We start from the raw sequence: 23,014 nt of genomic DNA, 5'->3' as shown, positions 1-23,014 counted from the left end.
CTCCCTCCCTCCCTCACTCCCTCCCTCGTCTCACATGTAAAACGATCTAAGAGCCTATATGTAAAACATCATAAGATATTTTAATGGCTCATGCAAGTTAGTATGGTCACGCAGGGTGTGTATTAATCGTGATGGCATGGGCTCAGGAGGTGGAACTTCAGTCCTGGAATCGGAAGGTTGCCGGTTCAATCCCCGGCTCCTCCTGGATCCTTGTTGTGTTGAAGTGTCCTTGAGCAAGACACTGAACCCCTAACTGCTGCTGATGAGCAAGTTTGGTGCCTAGCATGGTTTCCTCCGCCGTTGGTGTGAATGTGAAATACACTGAAAGCGCTTTGGAGAAAGGCACTAAATAAATGCAGTCCATTTAGTAATTTATCATTTCAAATCATATTTCGTAATTAGGCCTATACTTTAAAATCCAATGTGGTCTTTGTCATCATAAACAACAATTTAGCCTGAATTCACGTTGCCACTCATGATTAGAAAGGGCTTGTAATCCCATCTTCATCACCAGTGGTGGAAAAAGTACTCTCATTTAAAGTAAAAGTATCAATACTGCAATGTAGAAATACTCTGTTACAAGTAAAGTATTGGTATCAAACTGTAGTTAAAGTACCAAAAGTAGAAAGTAGCTACTCATTATGCAGAATGTCCTATAAAACCTCTATAAAACTAGAGGTGCAGGCCACTGCACGCCACGGCCCTTCCGTCTAGCATATGACCTCAAAAGGTCCAAATTGATTTAATCATAAATCATAAAGTATTTGTGGTCTGATTTTGAGTTTAGCGAGACAGTATTGTAGTCCAAGATTGTTAGAATAGCACCATGTATCCTAAATTCTGTTTTGGGGTGAATTTTTCCTATATGTAAATAGCCATGAACGCTGTAGGCCTACTTACCTGACAAAACATTGAAGAACATAAAGAGCTGCCCAAACATGATGAGAGGCGTTGTTTATCTTAATGTGCAGAACTGAAATTCAAGATTCAAAATTCTCCTATATGCACATGTAAAATGCAGATGTTTACACCACACAATGAAATGTAACTTTTCCTTTGTCCACCACACTCATAATAGATATGATATATATATGATAAACATAAATATAATCGTCAAGAATGAGTATCAAAAGAAAGAAGAGCAGCAGTATATATTCCACAGATAAATATTTTCATAATATGTATCTGTGGAACTGAGTCAAACTAAATGTAATGCCTCAACTCTTACAATTCCAAGTGCTTGTCAGGGTGGGGGGTCCCCAGTTAAAATATGATTATTTTGGGGGGTCGCGGCCTCTAAAGGTTGAGAACCACTGTAGTAGACTAGCATGGCTAGTAGTCAAAAATATAGATTGGCCATAGCCACGCAATTTTATTTAGGAAAATATGCCAGTTTACATTTACTGTACTGCTTGACATACTTTAGCCTACAGAGGTGCCATAGCCTGTTTGCATTTATTGCTTTACATGCTTTAATCTAGAGGCATATTAGTAAACCATGCAAAGCTACTTTGTGGGCCAGGTGAAGGCCTTTACAGACACCAAGTTCATCAAGTGCAGCTACGTCCAAATATGGAGTGTGTTGTCTAACCTCAATGTGTCGTTATGGCATCAAGCAAACAAATCTTGTTTATTTTTTTTTGGAAAGACAATACTGAAAGACAAACTACAGTACAGAATTAACCGAATTAACCAAATTAATGGCGAAAATTGGCCTTTGCCTAGGGCCCATTCTGACATTAACACGGCCCTGCAGATAGCGGCCCGAAGTATTCGTGGTCTGATTTCGAGTTTACATAAAGAGCTGCCCAAACATGATGCGCAAAAAATCTAATAATTTCTGTAAATAAATAAAAAACGTTTAAGTAGCTAAAAGGTTTGGGAAGCACTGGTCTAGAATTTGATCCTCGCCTCCTCCTCCTGGGCCGCGTGCTGAAGTGTCCTTGTGAGTCTCACAAGGACACTGCTCCTGATTTGCAAGTTTGGTGCCTTGCGTGGTTAGCCTGCTAACCCCCCCACACAATGGGTGTGGTAAGCAAATACTTTCTGGCATGGCTGCCTCCTGCCAGTTGATGTAAATGACCTGTAAGAGAATTGAGAGAATTTGACTTGAGAGACTTTGACCCGTTTTGGAGGGGAAAACTGGGCACTTGACAGAACTGGTCCTTGTGTTTTTTTTAGCAGAACTGTTTTGGCAGTAAGTAAATCGGTGGGAGCCGACACGGCAGAGGGTGGGTGGCATCCTACTGTTGATCGGCTCTTTGATATGCTTCAGAAAGCATTTGCTCACTATGGGGGTGAGAGCGACGGGACGCCATTTGCGACCTTGCTTTTTTTCAGCAGTGAAATGATTCTGCCATTTGAAACAGGAGGGTAGGCTACTCTACCCTCTGAGCAGGATTGTAAAAACTCCTGGTAGATGCATGGTGCATGCTCTGAACATCCAACATGGAATCCCATCTGGCCCAGCCGCTTTCTGAATGTTAACCCGCTCATCATCCTCGGCACATACCCAACTGTTGTTGGCAGTTCTTTGTTTGCTAGATCAGTACGCACAGAGGGAGGGATATAAACACCATATCGGGCATTTAGCAGATGGCTTTATCAGGAGCGATTTTGAATACATGCAACAAAGTTCAATTTAAATCTCTCTATACAGGCACTCGTTTTTAAGAAGCAGAAGGCATTTTTCATGAATCTTGGAGGAAATGATGTAGAGTAGACTATCCCATAAAGAGTAATGGTTCATTTTAAAAAGTTACGGTCGCTATCAAGAGAAGTAGAACAAAGAAGAGATGAAGGCACTGGCAGGGTCTGCAACTCCAGGTGCATTTGTTTAATGCATTCCAATATTAAATACAGCTTAGTATAATGAACATGGAAAACAATATACATAAACTAAAGTTTTCCTGAGCTATATCAGCGATTCAGAAATCAAAAATTCTATCCAAACTATTCTACATCTACTATTCTTCACAAATTATAAGAAGTAATTCAGTGGAGTTCTCATTTTGGAATTATTATTATACATTTTTTTCAGAGCTCTGTCTTCTTCTTCCTCTTTTTCTCTTCCTTTTTGAAGACTTTTCCATCAGGTTGCTTCTTCCAAGTCAGTTTGATGTCTCCACTCACCCCGCTCTGCTTCAGTTTCTCTTTCATCTGAGAGAAAAAGAAAAGTTATTCTCCTCAACACAGACTCTGATACGTTGTTATTGTGCTCAACAGACATTCTGGTCCAGCTGTGATGTTGGACTTGTACCTGCAGTCTAGTGACACTCACCTGCTTCAAGACGGCCTCCATCACAGCAGGATCATTCATGTCCACAGTGGGGTCGCCTGGGGTCAGCTTCAGTTTCAACACCTGCATAGTCTTTGTGGGGACGTGGGGGGACTCTGTGGAGGTTGTGGGGACGAGGGTTTCACATCAGCAAAACAGAATCTTCTCACTTGCTATGTAAAATATTTGAACTGAATTGATGAGGTTCAAACAAAAAAAATACAGTAGCACTTGCTATGCATCCTATGTGTATAATGCATCATGAACATACTTATAATCTGCTCATAAACCTGTATAATCAGATTTATAAGAGCTCATAAATACTCATAATGCTTTATAACCATAACCATAACACATTATAAGGCATTTTATAATGACTTATAAGTATCAAGTGTTATAATACTTCATAATTGCTGCCAAACTGGTAACACTTGCTATGCATCCCACATTAATTCTCATAGTTATAATCCATTATAATCAATTGGTAATGCTTTATTATCACTGTTATAATGTGTCATAATTATGATATTGCATTATGTAGAAAATCCCCTCCTGCTCAGCCCTGGGTGGGAGGAGCCAGACCGGGCACTTGCCTAAATTGGTAACACACCTGCACTTAATGATTTGTACACACCTGAACTGATTGCAAAAGGCCTTCAAAAGGCACTCATTTGGTGCAGTTGTTAGAGAGGCATGTAGTGAGTGTTTGGTTTCCTTCTGTTCCCTGTTATCCTGAGTTCTTTTGATGCATTATTTAAGTAAGTATTCCTTAGTTAGTTTGTCTTATTTTGTTATGTTCTCCTTGATAATATTTGGTTATGTGTACATTGTTATGTGTACATTCACCACCTTCATCCTCAATCATTGCAATCAATGCTTGTACTGTTTGCTGAAATAAATATCTGTCTTTTATATATCCATCTGGTCAACTAGTTATACTTTGAAGGGTATCCTGATGCCTGAGTATTATTTCACCACATACCGAGTTAGTCAATTTTACACTATTATAATGCATATACTACGATTATAAGTTATTATAAGTGGTCATTTGTTACTTTATGATCATTTGATGAGGCTTTATCATGTTTGTAATGCCTTATTATCACTTATAAGACATTATACTGTGATTATAAGTTAATATAAAGTGAACATTTGTAACATTATGATAATTTCATAAGGTGTTATTAAATTTGTATCGCCTTTCAATCACTGTAATAATGCATTATAATTACTGTTATAATGCATTACACTATGATCATAAGTTATTATAAGTGGCCATTTGTTGCTTTATGATCATTTAATAATGCTGATGCTGTATTATAATGTCTAAAATGCCTTATACTCACTGTCATAACACATTTTAATCACTGTTAAAATGCCTTATCACTTATAATGCATTATGACTGTGATTATAATGCATTATAGCAGCGATAATAAAGCATTATCAATGATTATAATGGATCATAACTATGAGAATTAATTTTGGGTTGCATAGCAAGTGTTACAAAGTGGGGAGCAATTATGAAGTATTATAATACTTGACATTATAGGTCATTATAACATATGTATAATGTATAATGTGTTGCATTATACGTTGTTATGAATATTTATAACTGTAACCATCACGTGTTATAAGCATAATACAATGCATTTATACTTGAACTTATAAGTCATTATAATAAGCTTTATAATGTGTTATGGTTAAGGTTATAAAGCATTATGATTATTTATAAGCTCTTATACATATGATCATAAAGGATTATGATCAGCATTACAATGCCAAGTATGTGTATAATGCATTATACTAACGGCAACTCACCACTGTAGCAGACGTATGCGTACTTTCCTGTGCAAACAGTATTCCACATCCCATTGTAACCGTGCCGCATTAATACACAGTCGTAGGTCAAGGCTGCCGTTGGATACGACGACCACCAGTGTCTGAATGAGGAGTTGCTCCCATCAGACCATTCCCAGTCGTTTCTGAACAGGCCGATCCAGACAGCAGATCCGTCGGTGAGTGTCTCAATCTCCTGGTTCTCTGTTTGGTTCCTCACACTGGCCAGGTTTGTGTATCTGTCCCTGCAGTAGAGCTGAGAATCCAGCCACGTCTTGGAGGAATTTATCAGAAAGTAACGAGCTTTACCCTCTACCATGCCTGTAAAATAAAGGTGTGTCTAAACTTGGGCAAAGTGCGAAAAGATGGATGCGACAAAAGCACCATGTTCATATGTTTTGTTGGGATAGAAAATATGTATGTATTCTAGCAATCTGTTTAGGCTGAAGGAAGACAGTAAAGCTGTCTTGACATATTTGTCTAAGATAAGTTTATTGTCCAACAATAATGCCCACATGTGTGCAGGGTGCTATATTGTCTCTGTCAGGTTGAAACCTCATATGTCCAAAACTCTTACTTTTCAGGATTCAAATTAAAAAATAGCAGATCTGCCAGCTCAAAAAGTGTCGTTTCGCACCGCATTTCTAGCTTGTATATCTGCTACTTCTGATACTTTTGTGTGACGCTGTAGTATGATCAAGTAGGGCATTCATTTACGAAAAAACACAAACAGTTAAAATATGGAGATGAGAGGTTTCTGCCCGACAGCAACGATATTTGGTCTTTTGAGAGTGGTCCAAGCAGGCTTGAATTATCATGTTTTTTATCCAAACTTGATCTTAGCAGAGAAGAGGAATACAAATGTCAGTCACTCACCAACATAGCAGATGAAGGGCATTGTATTTGTACATGCTGTGGAGGACCAGAGACCTCCACTGACACGGACACAGTCATCACCAGCAACACTGCTGGGTTCTCCTGTAGACCAGTTCCTGTAACCAGTCTCACCTGGTCCATAGAAATCGGGATCTGCCAGAGACCAGTGCCAGTCTCCTCTCACTAGACCAGTCCAGTAATATGGACCACTCATCATGGAACTTATTTTTAAATATTCCTCGTCACTGTTTATGGTGACCAGGTCAGTGTAGTTCTCTCTGCAGTAGCGCTGAGCTTCAGACCAGGTCTTCGTTGGTTCAGTGGTATAGTGGTACACACGCAAAGCACTTGATGTCAGAACACAAAGGCCTGTAATGAGTAGAGATGTAATAAATGTATTTATTTATTATAAGCAAGACTAGAGTCTCAAAGTCTATATACACATATACACATTTCCCTACAAGTGCTGCAATTTTGTACTGTGGCTATCGCTGACTGTGTGGTGTATACGGTCTGTGTTAGCGGCGTAAGTTACAGTACGTCATTTTCACCTGAGGAAATTGCCAACATAACTCACTCGCTGTGGGGTGAAGTAATAATGAATTACATTTTTATGGCGTGAAGTATCATTAGCCTGATACTAGCTATGAGTTAATTAGGGGAATGATGAGGTGAATTCACACCAGCAGTATTTCGCTGCTGCGTTCTGAGAAAGCGTCAAGGTTCAATGAGTGTCCATAGAGAGGAGCGACCGGCGCTTTTCCCACCGTTGCAGGAGCCGGAGCCAGCAAAAAGCGGAGCGGAAAAATGTCAGAAATGTTCAACTTTTCTCAAAAGCGACAGTCAACCAGAAGTGTGCTGTGCTCTGAAGTAGTGGACTAGGTGTATACACACCCGACACCGCTTGAGACGTATACAGAAATTGACTAGGAAGTACCAAATATTGAAAACCCTTTTTAAATAGCAGCAAATGTTGGGTCGTTTATTAACAAGCAGGGGTGGAAAAAGTACTATTTTTTTTTACTTAAGTAAAAGTATCAATACTGCTAAATTTACTTGAGTAAAAGTACAAAATTATTGGTATCGAAATGTACTTAAAGTACCAAAAGTAGAAAGTACTCATTATGCACAATGTCCCATTTCACAAGTTTTCAAATAAAAACTAGAAAAAGTGCTCCTCGGGCCAGGTCAGGTACTTTATTGTGGCCTCCTGTTGGCGCTATAATAGGCCAATGTGAAAAGAGTGCCATTTCTTCTTAGGCCTTTCACGGCAAGCAGACACTGCATTCAAGGGTGCCATTTCTTCCTCGCCCTTGTGGGAATGTGCGTGTGAAATTTCACGGAAATCGCAAGCTGTGTTCATGATTTGAGGCATTTTGTTTAAAACGGACCAATCCTGCAAACTTTGGAAGCCAACCTTAGCCAATGAGGATGGAATATGGAAAATCGGACAGATCCGGGTTGATCACATGACTATAGAGATACTGTGTACCGATTTGCATGACGTTTGGATAAAATCTGTAGGAGTAATATAAAAAAATGGGTTTGCACAAATCGGCCTCCTGGTGGCGCTATAACAAGCCCATGTGAAAATTTGGGGCAGAGGTTCTGAATTGGCATTGAGGGAGTGTGTGTGTGCACAGTTTAGCAGCGACCGGGCCAACGGTGCCGGAGATTAGCTGCTCGCGGACGGACAGGACACACGGATGGACACACGGACTGACACAAGGACGGACGAACAGGGTGCAAAACATTAGCCTGGTATCCAGCCTGCTTCGCTACGTTCGGCTGACTTTATTTTCTCTCTTCGCTTCTCAGTCTGGAAAGCCTCCTATCTCCAAGGGAGGCGGGACATGGCATAAGGTAGGAATCGAACCGTGGCTTCTGATTGGTCTGTGGTGCGGGGCGGGACAAAAAAAAACAGTGTGATCGTTGTGATTCGTCATTCGTTTGAACAACATCCAATCAGCAACAACGTTGCCCAACGTAACATATGTAGTTCCAGTGTAGTTCTGCAAAACGAGTCAATAGGGTGCTCAGTCTCCAGACTGAGAAGCGAAGAGAGAAAAAAAAGTCCGCCGAACGTAGCGAAGCAGGCTGGATCCCAGGCTAGCAAAACATACTCTCTCGCCATGCCTTTCGGCCTGGCGGAGACAAAAATGCATAAAAACCTTTAGAAAATAGCAGATCTACAAGCTCACAATGCGTCGCATCGCGACGCATTGTCAGTTTGTAGATCGGCTATTTTCAAATGGCCGAAATGTATATAGGGCAGAAGTGGGAAATGTATGTTTTGTAATAATAATCAAAATCTACAAAGTAACAAGTAGGCTAACTAAAGTTGTCAAATATTTTTTGTGGAGTAAAAGTGCAATATTTGCCTCTGAGATGTAGTGGAGTAGAAGTTAAAGTATAGAAAAATGGAAATACTCCAGTAATGTAATAATTCGTCAAATGTGTACTTAAGTACAGTACTTGAGTAAATGTACTTAGTTACTTTCCACCACTGCTATCAAGCTTTCTCCTCTCTACCTGTGAGCTCAGCTGCCGGGGGGGGGGGGGGGAGATATGCTGCCTTGAGCCACTTGGTGCAGTGGAGCTCTCACTCTCGCTGGACCATACTCATTTATTTACAAGGGTGTCACTCGTACCTCAGACATGACCAATTTCAATAAAACAGAGCGGTTACTTGCGGTTACTACTTTTTTTCAAGTGTGGACTTGGTTATGTTCTGGCAAAAAAAAAAAAAAAACAGCTTGGGTTTCTGATCTGCCTCCCCTGTCTGCCTGTATAGTCACTGATTATCTCTCCTTGCGTTTTGGTCTACAAAAAAGACAAGATGTACCTTTTTTGTCCCACTTCCCTTTCCTCTCTCAATTAAAGTCAACGAATAAATCCACTCTACAATTGAATTTACATGTTATTTCTATAGTTTTAATTTGTGAATTTGAACAAAAGCAGAGTAATAAAGCTGATGTAATCAAGAGACAAATCCTGAAACAACTTCTAATCTATATTATCAATCAAACTTTATCTATATAGCACATTTCATACATTAAAATACTTTTTTATTTGAATAACATGAATTAAAACAAAGCAATTTATGACCAGTAGGTCACCCATGGTGTTTTTTTTTACAGGGATTCAAAGCTGTAAGCCCCTATATCTATATAGGCCCTAAACTCATCTGGACGTAAGCTAATATCTCACATGAAAATTATGTGAGCCCAACTCCAAATTCCACACTGATGACATAATAAAGCCTTCCTGTCCTGATTTCCATCTTAGGGACTTGGGAGGTTTGCAAATATTGACTTACTGTCCAAGGTCACCGGAATAGCACAATGTTAATTCTGTTTTGGGTTGGATTATCCCTTCATGTAAACAGCCATGAATGTTGCATTCCTACTTACCTGACAAAACCTTGAAGAACATATGGAGCTGCCCAAACATGATGTGTGTGATACGTCCACTGAGAGGCGCTGTTTGTCAGAACTGCAACTATTCCATAAACACAGAACATTTGCATTACAGTAACAAACTTTAATAGCATTATACATTTTAACGGGTGACAACATGCATGATTTTCTATGTTTTAGAGCAGGGGTCAAGTTTTTCCGGCCAAGGAAAGAGAGGCCTTATAAAAAGAGATTATACAATTGTGAAGTTTATTCAACTTTCTTCTTTTCTTTCAAAGCTGCAGTCACCATATTTAGCTGATTGTCTCATCAAAGTCTGTTGACTGTTGAGAGATTTTAAACAAGTGGTGGAAAAAGTACTCAGATGTGTCCGTGTACTCAGAAAAAAAGTAACTAGTAACTAAAGTTTTCAAATAATTGTAGTGGAGTAAAGATACAATATTTGCCTCTGAGATGTAGTGGAGTAGAATTAAAAGTATAGAAAAATGGATGTTGTATGTTTGCTTGTTTGTTTGTTTGTTTGTTTGTTTGTTTGTTTATTTGTTTATTTGTTTATTTGTTTATTTGTTTATTTGTTTACAAGTTAAATTTGAAAATGTTTTGAATTCATGGTAATGGACTGTATAGTTTACACAGGGGGGCTGCCAAATCTTTTTTGTGATGGGATTTTTTACATTAACCACTTCAACCCTAGCATCCCTATTCTGGAAGGAACATTTGCTGAAAATAGCCGATCTACAAGTTATGTGAGCTTGTAGACCGACAATTTTTACTACTGCAACACAATTGTATACAATATGTAGTGGGGGCCCCTGCTTAAAGGAGGAGTTCACCCAAAAAATTACTTATTTTCTATCAATTACACACCCCATGAAGCCTTATTTTTGTTTTTGTGGCATTCCTAAAACAATAATTTGATGACCGTGTGTATTTCCGGTAGGAGACACAAATAATCTACTTTGTGTCTCCTACCGGATACATTAGCCGGTAGGAGACGTGAATCAAATTATTAGCTTAGGAATGCCACAAAAACAAAAAAGAATCCATGGATTCAAGACTTCATAGGGTGTGCAATTGATAGAAAATAAGTCATTTTTTGGGTGAACTCCTACTTTAATCTCTCTCTCAGCTAAGGGGTCCTTGGCCTGAAAAACGTTGAAGACCCCCGCCATAGGGGTCATGGACCCCCTGTAGAAGACCCATGTGTAGAGCATGGATTGTGTCCAAAATGTAGGTTACCACGCGGTTTGGTGGGCCTATAGGCGAAGGCCACAGAGATGGTTATTGGTCATTTGACTAATCAATAAATTCCCAATGCATTTCACTGCCTAATGCAACATGATCCTGGGGATTTTGAGGTGCCGTTAATTTTGCATTCATGATAGTGTTAAACTCAAAAGTTTGATATTCTAAAATCTAAATGGTCTACTTAAGGTTGGAAAGATACAAATACGAGGATATATGATGACGTATTCTTTGACATAAGAGGTCATCATGTAGCTAGAACGGTGAAATCAACATCAACCAAGGTTGTGTCGAAACAGAAACACAAAACATTGGAATTTAGAAATTTGGGCCAAACTAAATTGTTCTTTATTTTATCAAATCAAAATTAATATTTTTTGCTATATTGTATTTCACAACACTATAGATGGGTTTCCGCGCGACGTCATCACAGAGCAGAGTGCGCAATCTGCGCATGCGGGTGGTAGAACGAACCGGAAGCGCCATTCACTCTGTTGTTATTTTCGGGATTTAGATAGGCATAATGCTGCTATTTTAGGCATAATAGGCATAATGCTGCTATTATATACAAACAGATCCAACTTCCGACAAATCATTTTTATTGAGTAAAGAAGATATTACAAACTGCATCATTTGATCTACTTTCATTAAACCCGGTGAAGACCATTTCTATTATGAATGTACATTTGACTAGAGCTGCTGCGGGTAATAGCGCCCTCTACTGCTCAACCCTCCACTGCGCGCGCATCATCCTCTCATGTTTACAAACAGGAAACCCATCTATACACTCTTTGAGGTGAACTTTTTGCAACTGTGCAAAAAAGGTATCATTATTATTATTATTATTATTATTATTATTATTATTATTACCCTTATTATTATTATTATTATTATTATTATTATTATTATTATTATTATTATCATTACTATTACTATTATTAATAATATCACAAATGGAAACACTCTATAATGTGTCTACAAACAAAACTTGAACTGTGTAAAAAGAATTAAGCATCTATTACCTGTTTGAAGTGTGAATTTCAGTCAGTCATTTGCCTTGATTTCTAGCAGCTTCAGTGATGTTGTGGTGACCGTTGTTTACACTACCGTAAATGTCTAATGATGTCTCTTTTTATTTACATCCCCCTCCCTCTCTCCCTCCCTCCCTCCCTCCCTCCCTTTTTGTATGTGTTAGAATTATGTAAAATATGTTCTTATTGATGGGTTGTTAATCTCTCCATCTTGATGAAGATTAAAGTGATGAACAAGCCATTGTTGTGTCAGAGGTTGTTGTCCTGTGGTAAACAAATACTTTCTGGATGCCTGCCTTCTACCTTTTGATGTAAATTAACTTACTCTGAATCTGATGCACCATTTCTCATCTAAGTCGTTTAGAGTTGGCTTTGGAGGAAGAAGGGCTGCTGAAATAATAACAATTACAAGTCTAATGTTTGTAAAAAAAAATCTGTACTATGGTCAGTGGTGGAAAAAGTACTAAAATTTTTTACTTGAGTAAAAGTGCCAATACTGCAATGTAGAAATACTCTGTTAAAAGTAAAAGTCTGGAATTCAAAATTTACTTTAGTAAAAGTATAAAAGTATTGGTATAAAAATGTACTTAAAGTACCTAAAGTAAAAAGTACTCATTATGCAGAATGTCCTGTTTCACACGTTTTCAAATGTATGAAATGTATTAAAATCTTTTGATGCGACGCATTGTGAGCTTGTAGATCGGCTATTTTCAAATGGCCAAAATATATACAGGGCTGAAGTGGTTAATGTATGTTTTGTAATAATAATCACAATCTTCAAAGTAACTAGTAACTAAAGCTTTCAAATAATTGTAGTGGAGTAAAAGTACAATATTTGCCTCTGAGATGTGGAGTAGAAGTAAAAGTACAGAAAATCAGGAGGTTCAGGAGGCAAGGGTGGCGTCTTCAGAGTTATTCACTCTGGGACCCTGTTTAAAAAATGAGCGTATTCGCGCACCCAAAACGCCGGCTCTGTGTGGACGAAACGTCTAAACGATTAAAAACTTCTCCGTGTGGACATGACCTTAGTAGTGCCTCCCACTCCTCCCATTCAACATCCCCTGCTGACAGGTGCTGGCCCCAGCCCACAGATGCAGCCACAGCGACAAAGATTGCCGCCGCCGCCCCGGCTTGCCTCCGGCGAATACAATCATTGTGTTCATAATATGGACGCCTGGCCAAGCCAGAAACACTGCAGAGGATTCCGAACCCATGGTCTCTGAGGCGGTGGACAGTTCGCCTACTTTGCAAAAGGTCGAGTTCTCCTGGAGGCCCACTTCACAACATGGCCCAGTTTGCTTTTGTATGCTACCAGTAGCGACCTTTGAGTACCATCCATTATTAAAGGATGTGAATCACTGGTTTCTTTCAAAAAATCTTTCAAAAAACATCAGGAGACCACGGTGGGAGGTGAATGTAAATTCCCATCGAAAGGTGTCATTCAATGCTGCCTTTTTCCTTTTTCTCCTTTGTAGTTTTTGTGTAAATGTTTTATGTTGATGAATTGAATACGTAGGACCACAATGGAAACAAGTCCACAGGACTTTTTTGCGTTATCCTTTTAGCCTTAATGCCTAACCTGACTGCACCATGTGCTGTTCACATTTCTGACTAATAAAGTACTCAAATCAAATCAAATGGTGGAAAATTAAATAGATAGTTCTTATAAACAGACCTCTGAGAAGGTGGAAGCACCTCTACAGGTGTTCTGGTGCTTCTTACGCCACGTAAATAAAATAAAATAATAAAGGTTTTTTGTTATGAAATATCCTGACGAAAGTCGGGCTGGTGGCAGGTCCCAAAGATACAAAGGCAGAGAGAATATTGAGAGATGATAAATGCGACATATCCATAGACCCTTTAGTCTAGCCTAGTTGGATCCCTTGTAATTGTTTGGTTGCTTATGCTGTTTTTATGCCATGCTTTTAACCCTGTAGCACTTTGAGATTCAAAAAATCTCAAAGTGCAAGAATCTAAAGTGCATTATAAATCAAATGCATTATTATTATTAATAAGTTACAGATAAATAAAGACAGCAGAGGGATATACTGTAGACATGAAAAGATTGTAATTTTGAGAGCCAACGACTGTAGAAAACACACACACACACACACACACACACACACACACACACACACACACACACACACACACACACACACACACACACACACACACACACACACACACACACACACACACACACACACACACACACACACACACACACACACACACACACACACACAGAGAGAGAGAGAGAATCTATTTTAATAGTGTCAAATCAAATGTGACCTTTAAAGGTCCTTTATGGTCCATTCCTATTTTCTTTTATGTATTTGAGCCTAAAGAATGCCGGTTCTGAAAGGGTGGCGTTTACCAGGTGGGCCCTTGGGCCTTGTTCACATATTAGGGTCATTTGTCACGGTGAATAGGCTTCATATTGGACCGGTTAGGTGAGTCTGAACTATGGATCAAACAGACCGCAAACTATTTCAGGAGCATTCTTCAAGACTATATATAGCAATAGGAAGGGCACGCACCCATATGCCACTACACACCTGTACAGTTTATGCTGCATTGCAGACATACTGAGAGGCGTGGTAGAAACTAAGTAACTAAGTACATTTACTCAAGTACTGTGCTTAAGTATTAAGGTATTTTACTTTACTGGAGTATTTCCAATTTTCAGTACTTTAACTTCTACTCCACGACATCTCAGCAGCAAATATAATACTTTGACTCGACTACAATTATTTAAAAACTTAAGCTACTAGTTACTTTGTAGATTTTTATTATTATTACAAAACATACCCACTTCAGCCCAATATACATTCCGTCCATTTGAAAATAGCCGATCTACAAGCTCACAATGCGTCGTAAGCTTGTAGATCTGCTATTTTCAAAAGAAAAATGGGACATTCTGCATAATGAGTACTTTCTACTTTGGTACTTTAACTACATTTTGATAACTTTTTTTAAAACTTTTGTACTTTTACTCATGTCAGTTTTGAATTCTGGACTTTTACTTGTAACAGATTACTTCTACATTGCAGTATTGATAATTTTACTTAAGTACAACATGTTAGTACTTTTTCCAACACTGCAGAGAGTAGTGACAGATGGACAGAAAGGGAACTTTAATAATGTCCCCTAATTAATCCCATGAGCGCCGTAGAATAACTGCTACGGAACATACGGAACAATATGTGACAAACTGGAAGAAATGGACATCATACTGTACATTGGGAAACGTGACTCGTTGCTTCAATGTTTGAAAAAATAAAATAAAAGATAATTCAGTAATATCTTAATACTTTAACTCCCATCTCAACACAATTGTTATGTTCTTTTTGTTTGCCTTTACTTTACTTTTTCTTTTTCCTTTCTGTGTATGTGTCTATCTTGTGTTTTTTTTTTTTTAAATGCTCATATAGGATGGGTAAAGGCAGAGGAGAGATAATAATCATAATAATAATAATAATCTATAACAACACATTAGAGATTTTGAAAAGCGAGAGAAACTCTTAGTTTATCCACTTAAACCCCAGCATCTGTAATATCAGATCGACAAGCTCACAACGTGACGTGTTGTGTCGCAACCGATCAAAGCTTGTCGATCTGCTATTTTCAGCGAAAGCTTTCCCCACAATAACAGAAAACAGAAAAGACACTAGTATTGCGCCCTGAGGGACTCCGGTTACCCATATGGGGTTTAAAGGAGGAGTTCACCCAAAAAAATACTTGTTTTCTATCAATTACACACCCCATGAAGCCTTGATTTCATGGATTTATTTTTGTTTTTGTGGCAATCCTAAGACAATAATTTGATGACCGTGTGTATTTCCGGTAGGAGACACAAATAATCTACTTTGTGTCTCCTACCGGATACATTAGCCGGTAGGAGACGGGAATCAAATTATTAGCTTAGGAATGCGACAAAAACAAAAAAGAATCCATGGATTCAAGGCTTCATAGGGTGTGCATTTGATAGAAAATAAGTCATTTTTTAGGTGAACTCTTCCTTTTAGGATAAAGATGGTGATGGTTTCAGATACATTTTGGAATCTCCCAGCTGTTATAGTAGCCAACTACCATTATTATTATTATTATTGATTATTCTTATTATGCAATTATAAAGCCTGCACGGATTGCACGCATAATGGAAATGCAAGCATCAGTGTGACCTTTGATTGCCTACCATCTTCCTGCCTCTCTTCATGTCTGTTTACCACTCGTTATTTGCATAGCTGGATCTACACACACCGACAGGCGTGCACACACACACGCACACACATGTCCTGTCCTGACGTCACTCACTGCCTGTTGTTTAATGGTTTGCTGTGTGTGTGTGTGTGTGTGTGTGTGTGTGTGTGTGTGTGTGTGTGTGTGTGTGTGTGTGTGTGTGTGTGTGTGTATGTGTGTGTGTGTGTGTGTGTGTGTGTGTGTGTGTATGTGTGTGTGTGTGTGTGTGTGTGTGTGTGTGTGTGTGTGTGTGTGTGTGTGTGTGTGTGTGTGTGTGTGTGTGTGTGTGTGTGTGTGTGTGTGTGTGTATATATATATATAATAATATATAATATATAATATATAATATATAATATATATTTAATACATTTTTATTTATTTTTTAAGTTTGGTGAAAATATATTCTTAAATGATTTATATATATGAATTACATAAGATGTATTCAATGTTTTGGTCTGGTTTCCTTTTTTTTTTTTACATCTAAACTTGCACTCTGCCAGAAAACACTCTTGTCTAAGACAAGGATTCACAACTTCAAACATCTTTTTATTTTTTTTGGTTAAAACAAAGCATTAAAAAAAACTAACCATGTGTATTGATAACATAATTTAATCAGGCATTAACAGGTTTTAGCTATATTCTAAGGTCCCCTGTTTCACTTCCGGGTTTAAAAAAAGGCGGGAAAGCTGCGAAAGCTCTGGTAAGCTTTTAGTTTTTGATAAATGCACTAAATAATATTACTATCTGGTGTGTCCCAACCATAAAAAATAAAAGTGCAATTCTATAGACCAATTATTTGTTTACTAACAACATTGAGACTGGACGCACAGGTGATTGTTTCACGCAATCAATTCCCAAGCTGTTGTTTCGGGGTGTGCTGGTTTCAGCACACCCCAACCCCCTCTTGTGTGTTGGCTAGTGAGGCGCGTCCTAGCGAGACCTGACAGAATGGGTTTCATTGAGCGCATACTGGTTGCACGCAAACTGGTTCTTATCAGTGTGACGTCGTCTGTTAAGGGGTCTATTAGCATTAATAGAACCTAAGCAACTTTGACAAATAAATTGTGAACTCACTACGACTGTGCTGTGGGATGGAAAAAAACATAGCATTTTGTCAACTCTGTGAGACTCCGTCAGATGTCAACTCTGCCAGATATGCCATGGAGTTGACATCAAAAAAAGAAAATTGTGGGAGGTTGGCCCATTACATGGTTTAGTTATCAACACTTTTAAAAATGTCCTGGCATAATTGAAGAATATATACAAAATAAAACAAATACATCACCCATCAAGAATGGGTGATGTATTTGAACAAAATAATAATATATAATAAAAAAATAATAATAATAAAAATAAAAATAAAAATATATATATATATATATACTCTGTGTCTTTGTGTGTGTGTGTGTGTGTGTGTGTGTGTGTGTGTGTGTGTGTGTGTGTGTGTGTGTGTGTGTGTGTGTGTGTGTGTGTGTGTGTGTGTGTGTGTGTGTGTGTGTGTGTGTGTGTGTGTGTGTGTGTGTGTGTGCGTGCGTGCGTGCGTGCGTGTGTGTATTTATGTATTTATGTATTTATGTATTTATTTTTTCCCTTTGTGGTTGTTTAAGAGGTAGCGATTGATTCCAATTTTACAAAAAATAAATGAAAGAACAAATAAACAAACAAACAAACAACTTATAAAGGTTATGTTGCCTGCCAACCAACCACCACCCAATCACAGTGGCCGACCATTCCTACGGTCTATGGGATGTGTAGACTCACTCTTGGCACCTACAACTCGGTACACACAGGCTATGGGATGTGATGATAGCAGCAGCGCTCACGGACCGACGCGCACGCGCACGCGCGCACACACACACACACACACACACACACACACACACACACACACACACACACACGCGTACACACATAAGCACACATGCACCGAGTCAAAACCTTTCCTTTCCTCTAAAAGAAACCAACGACAGGATTAATGATGAAGTAGAGCGAGAAGGTGAAGAAAGAACAAATATGCTTGGACCTGTCAGTGAAGGTGAAGAACAGAAGGAGGGATGGAAGAGGAAGAGATGAAGATAAGAGTAGGTTATAGGGAAATGAACTGGAGAATAAAGAGAACAACTGTACAAGGTAGGTCTAATACAAAGTTGATATTTTACGCCATAGAAACTTTATTGGGACTTAGCCTTGGATCAAAACCATCATAGATGTATTTGATCGATTTTGACATTTTTATATCTATGATATACAGTGGTGGAGAAAGTACTAAATTTAGTTTTACTTAAGTAAAAGTATCGATACTGCAATGTAGAAAATACTACAAGTAATAGCAGATCTACATGCTCACAATTGTGAGCTTGTAGATCGGCTATTTTCAAATGGCCGAAGTCTGAAGTGGTTAATGTATGTTTTTTGTGATAATAATCTAAATCTACAAAGTAACTAGTAGCTAAAGTTTTCAAATAATTGTAGTGGAGTAAAAAGTCCAATATTTGCCTCTGAGATGTAGTGGATCGAGTAGAAGTAAAAGTACTGAAAACTGAAACAAAATACTCCAGTAAAGTAAAACATAAGTACCTCAAAAGTGTACTTAAGTAACAGCACTTGAGTAAATGTACTTAGTTACTTTACACCACTGGTTATTTTCCCACAGGCTGGTTGAATTGAATGAAGGCTTTCTTTTCAACCTGCTGATGCTATCAGTGTGTTAGACTGAAGATAATATGGTAGATGATTTGATACCTTTATTGACCCACTAATATTATCGGTCACTGCACTTTACACTTGAAATGAATAATAGCCTGGCTTAAAGTTAATGTAATTCTGAAAAGTGTGTGTGTGTGTGTGTGTGTGTGTGTGTGTGTGTGTGTGTGTGTGTGTGTGTGTGTGTGTGTGTGTGTGTGTGTGTGTGTGTGTGTGTGTGTGTGTGTGTGTGTGTGTGTGTGTGTGTGTGTGTGTGTGTGTGTGTGTGTGTGGACTATTTGATGCACATAGAGCACAGCGAATGTGGTTTTGAGAGAGAGAGAGAGAGAGAGAGGGGGGGGGACAGGGAAGCAGAAAGAGACAGACATAGACAGACAGACTGACAGACAGACAGACAGACTTGGTCGGTTAGGTGGGCCAGTAGCGTCACTCACGTTATTTCCGTGTATATAACTGTGTGTGCTGGCGTGTGCACGACCCTATGTATGTGTGTGTGTGTGTGTGTGTGTGTGTGTGTGTGTGTGTGTGTGTGTGTGTGTGTGTGTGTGTGTGTGTGTGTGTGTGTGTGTGTGTGTGTGTGTGTGTGTGTGTGTGTGTGTGTGTGTGTGTGTGTGTGTGTGTGTGTGTGTGTGTTCCAGAGGAAGAGGCTATAGCCAGCCAAACACGTTTTCACACAATGGGGTAAATGCCATGGCGGAATTGTCATTAAAATGGAATTAAAACCATGTCATGCTAAAGCTATTGCCTTCAGCAGTGGCACTGTGTGTCTGTCTGTCTGCACATAACAGCCTGTGAGGTTAAGAAGTGAGCTATAGGGAGAGAAATATGCTGTATGTTCTGTACTCTTCTCTTCTCTTCTCTTCTCTTCTCTTCTCTTCTCTTCTCTTCTCTTCTCTTCTCTTCTCTTCTCTTCTCTATTTGGTTTCCCCCCTCTCATTCTCGTCTGTTCCGTTCTGTTCTGTTATCCTTTCTTCTAATTTGTTCTGTAATATTTCTGGTTTAGGTTGTTTCGTTTTTCCAATTGCTTATTGCAACGTGTGAACAATAACCACTTTTTGTTTTTTGTTTGTTTGTTTGTCTTTACGTTGACAGAGAAAGTCCTGTTCCCTATGGTATGGGGCAACGCTTGTCAACTGCATACTTGGAATAAGAGTTCTTAAGGAGCTAATGATGTAAACAAATCAGTGGGACCACCACCACCATCATCATCATCATTATCATCAATATCATCATCATCATTGAAGGCATCACTTCATTTTAGCTGTTTGTAGCTTTTGAGACGGAGAGGAGCTGGGCTCTTTTGAGAATTGTCTCAATTCATCGAGCTGTTAATCCTATTTATTTGAATGTACTTGTGGGTAGGAGATCCTGGCATGGAACAGGTAAAAAAGCGCAGATTATTCAGGATTTGTATTTAAAGCATAGACAGATAGACAGACAGACAGACAGACAGACAGACAGACAGACAGACAGACAGACAGACAGACAGACAGACAGACAGACAGACAGACAGACAGACAGACAGATATAAAGGCTAAAAGGAGACAGACCAGGAACATGAGCTAGGCTGGGTCGCGCGGAGACGTTCATAGTCTGAGACACGGACAGAGAGACAGACTGTGAGGTTCAAGCAGACCCACAATGCAGGGCGACTCTCAAGGACTTCCAGCTATGGAGTTGAAATTACCGGAGGCCTTGCAGGCCGCTCTGCAGCCAGGCACGGCGCTCGTCACCGGGGGAGAGGAGGAGAGAAACACGGGGGACAACTCCCTGGAGCTCGACGACTTGACTCCCAGCGCGGCGGCGGGCGACGTCAACCGACACTCAATCGCGGCGGGATCTGAAAGCGCCGCCAATACCGCTCCAGTAGGAGTGGAGGTGGGTGTGGCCAGGACAGCCCGGGCCCCTGAACCTCTCAAGCCACAGGCATCATTTAGGGAGACACGTGATGATGCCACGGTCCACTTTCCCTCTGACAGTTCAAAGACAGACGAGAACGCATCCTTGTCTGAGAGCGGTGTCTCTAAAGACTCGGATTACTGCAGTGACACTAAATCCAGCCCCGACTACACTCGCACTGCTTTCAGCCCTGACACGGACACGTGTGAGGCGCCTGGCGAGGAAAACCCGCCCAATAGACGAGTAGAAAATAACTTGCCGCCTCCGATCGAACCCAGCTCCGTACCCGGTGCAGACGTGTGCGGTGACCCCGGAAGCGGGCTCAAAGTACACACCACACAGTGCGATGCCGCGTCACCAGAAGAAGCCCAAACCTGCCGTCACTACGGCGATGCTAGTGTGGGCGGCGCTCCTGCCCCTCACGCCTCCGTCACGCAATCAACGGGCAGCATCACGCTGTCAGGTGATTTGGAAGAAGACACGGAAAAAGAGGCGGTAAGGGGGCCTGCGAGGGCCACCACCAGGCAGAGCGTCAGCGAGAGCGTGTGCTGCTGCTACCGGGTGCTAAACAGGGCCTTCCTGCGCTGCGTGGAGGAGACTCCAGCCATGCTGCCTGGTCTGCTGCTGGCCATGGGGTTCTGCGTGGCCATCATCATCCTCATACCCACCACACGCAGGGTGAGAGAGAGAGGCACAGAGAGTGGGAGTGTGAGAGTGATGCCCCCGGTAAAATCCTAGTTAACTCAGAAGAGTGGTCAAATTTATCGGACCTGTTAAGGGTCCCGTAAAGGGTCCATTTGGCTACCAGCTGGACCAAAGCCAACCTTGTTTTTTTAAATATATTTTGGGGGCTTTTCTGCCTTTATTTGGATAGTACAGTGGAGAGGGAACAGCGAGAGAGAGAGAGACAGGGCTCGGGAATCGAACCCACAACTCTTTCAGGCTGCATTAGAACCTATGTGTTATACGCATAGAGTTATATAAAAACTAGAGAACGAACAGCCCCGCCCCCCACCTATATTCATTTCAAAGTTGCTCACCCAGCAGATGAAGCCACGGAAGTAAACTCTACTTCCGTATTTGACCAACAAGGTTTTGGTCATAGAACAGGCACAGACAGACAATAGAAGCATGAGTATAGTGTTTTAAAGACGGAAGTCTTGCTTTACCAGATTTGACCCCCCAGGACCACGGCAACTTATCCTCCGCGATCCTGGAGGGTTGGTTATTATGCGCCTTAACCACTAGGCCATCGGCGCCCCAGCCAACCTTGTTTTTAAAGGCACGGTTGACAGTAAATGGGTTGTTTGGGCGACCTTAGGGGAAGAAGAAAAAGCAGAAGAAGCAAAGGATTTTACTGTGTAGCGTGTATGAGAGTGTATTTTTCGTGGAGGTTGATCTGTATGTCTGCGTGTAAATATTTATTTTTGATCGATTCTTGATACAATTTTGTCCTGCATAATTCTCAACTTTGTCAAGCACTGCACATGCTACACCATAAGAACAATTCTATGCAGATAAGTTGTTTTTGTATTATTTGTATATTTTGTATAATTGTATTATTATGATTGTCATTTTATATATTTTTTAAAAATTATTATTACAGAACATCATTGTACACGTGGGGGCCCTGTGTGTGGTGTGTGTGGTGTTGTGTCTGGCCTCCATGCTGCTGGCCTGTCTGCCGTGGCTGGCTGTGGTGCGTCGCTGTGGGGGCGCCCTGGCCCTGTTCGTGTGGGGGAGCCTCTACGTCACCGCCATCGTCTTCGTCTTCACCGGAGGACCTGTGTCCGCATGGGAACAGGTGGGTGTGTGTGTGTGTGTGTGTGTGTGTGTGTGTGTGTGTGTGTGTGTGTGTGTGTGTGTGTGTGTGTGTGTGTGTGTGTCTGCGTGCCTGCGTGCGAGAGTGTGCGACTTCTGCCTCACTCCTTTGGCCACACTTTCAAGCTGGTGGCTAAATGTTTCAGAAAATTTCCCCAAAAAGATCAAAGATTTTCAAAACATTTTTCAAAATGTGAAACGATTTTTCAAAATGTCCCAGAATTTTCTAAAATATAGCGAAAATAGCAGATCTACAAGCTCACAACCTGCCGTGGCGCAACACGTTGTGAGTTATTTGCACCATAAAACACCATCATATGACAAAGTATAAAATAGTGTTTACGTGGTTAAGAACATAAAAAAAAACATCTCAGACTCCATCTACCTCTGGCAAAGGTCTCCTCACAAAGCCCAAACTAAACTCTAAAGTCAGGTTATAATATGGTGCTTTCAGTCACTATGGTCCCACTATGTGGAATTCTATACCAGCTGATAAGGTCAGCTACAACAGTGTCTTCTTTTAAAAAGCAAACTAAAAACCTAGCTATTTTCACAAGCTTTCAGCTACTGTAGGTGTGTAGTTATCTTATTTTTCTTGTACTTTGTGACTTCATTTTAACTATTACTTATGTGTCAATCATTATGTAATTATGTGCATTTT

At 40.1% G+C, this 23,014-nt stretch overlaps 2 protein-coding genes across 4 annotated transcripts in view; one reads left to right on the top strand and one right to left on the bottom strand.

The window, feature by feature from the left end:
- Positions 1-2,885: 2,885 nt before the first annotated feature.
- LOC308102392 (lymphocyte antigen 75-like) lies at positions 2,886-11,732 on the bottom strand. The gene is made up of 6 exons (XM_080452087.1): positions 11,677-11,732; positions 9,404-9,491; positions 5,991-6,359; positions 5,097-5,435; positions 3,281-3,393; positions 2,886-3,159 (listed from the first exon to the last, which is right to left on the bottom strand). The coding sequence occupies exons 2-6, from the start codon at positions 9,441-9,443 to the stop codon at positions 3,037-3,039; spliced, it is 984 nt and encodes a 327-aa protein (XP_080308213.1). The 5' UTR covers positions 9,444-9,491; positions 11,677-11,732; the 3' UTR covers positions 2,886-3,036.
- Positions 11,733-17,808: 6,076 nt separating this feature from the next.
- The window catches only part of LOC308102380 (adenylate cyclase type 2), a 39,150-nt gene continuing 33,944 nt past the window's right edge, over positions 17,809-23,014 (top strand). The window contains exons 1-3 of one of the 3 annotated variants that reach the window (XM_080452065.1): positions 17,809-18,060; positions 19,726-21,210; positions 22,139-22,336. In XM_080452065.1, the coding sequence (XP_080308191.1) occupies positions 20,275-21,210; positions 22,139-22,336 (1,134 nt within the window). In that variant the 5' untranslated portion in view covers positions 17,809-18,060; positions 19,726-20,274. Of the gene's footprint in view, positions 18,061-19,351; positions 19,464-19,725; positions 21,211-21,713; positions 21,934-22,138; positions 22,337-23,014 lie in introns of those variants that run through there. The other 2 variants (XM_080452066.1, XM_080452067.1) reach the window with 2 other exon arrangements.

This window comes from Gymnoscopelus braueri, assembly GCF_963280865.1.
Source record: "Gymnoscopelus braueri genome assembly, chromosome: 15".
Lineage (NCBI taxonomy): Eukaryota > Metazoa > Chordata > Actinopteri > Myctophiformes > Myctophidae > Gymnoscopelus > Gymnoscopelus braueri.
This window is presented reverse-complemented; position numbering and strand designations above follow the sequence as displayed.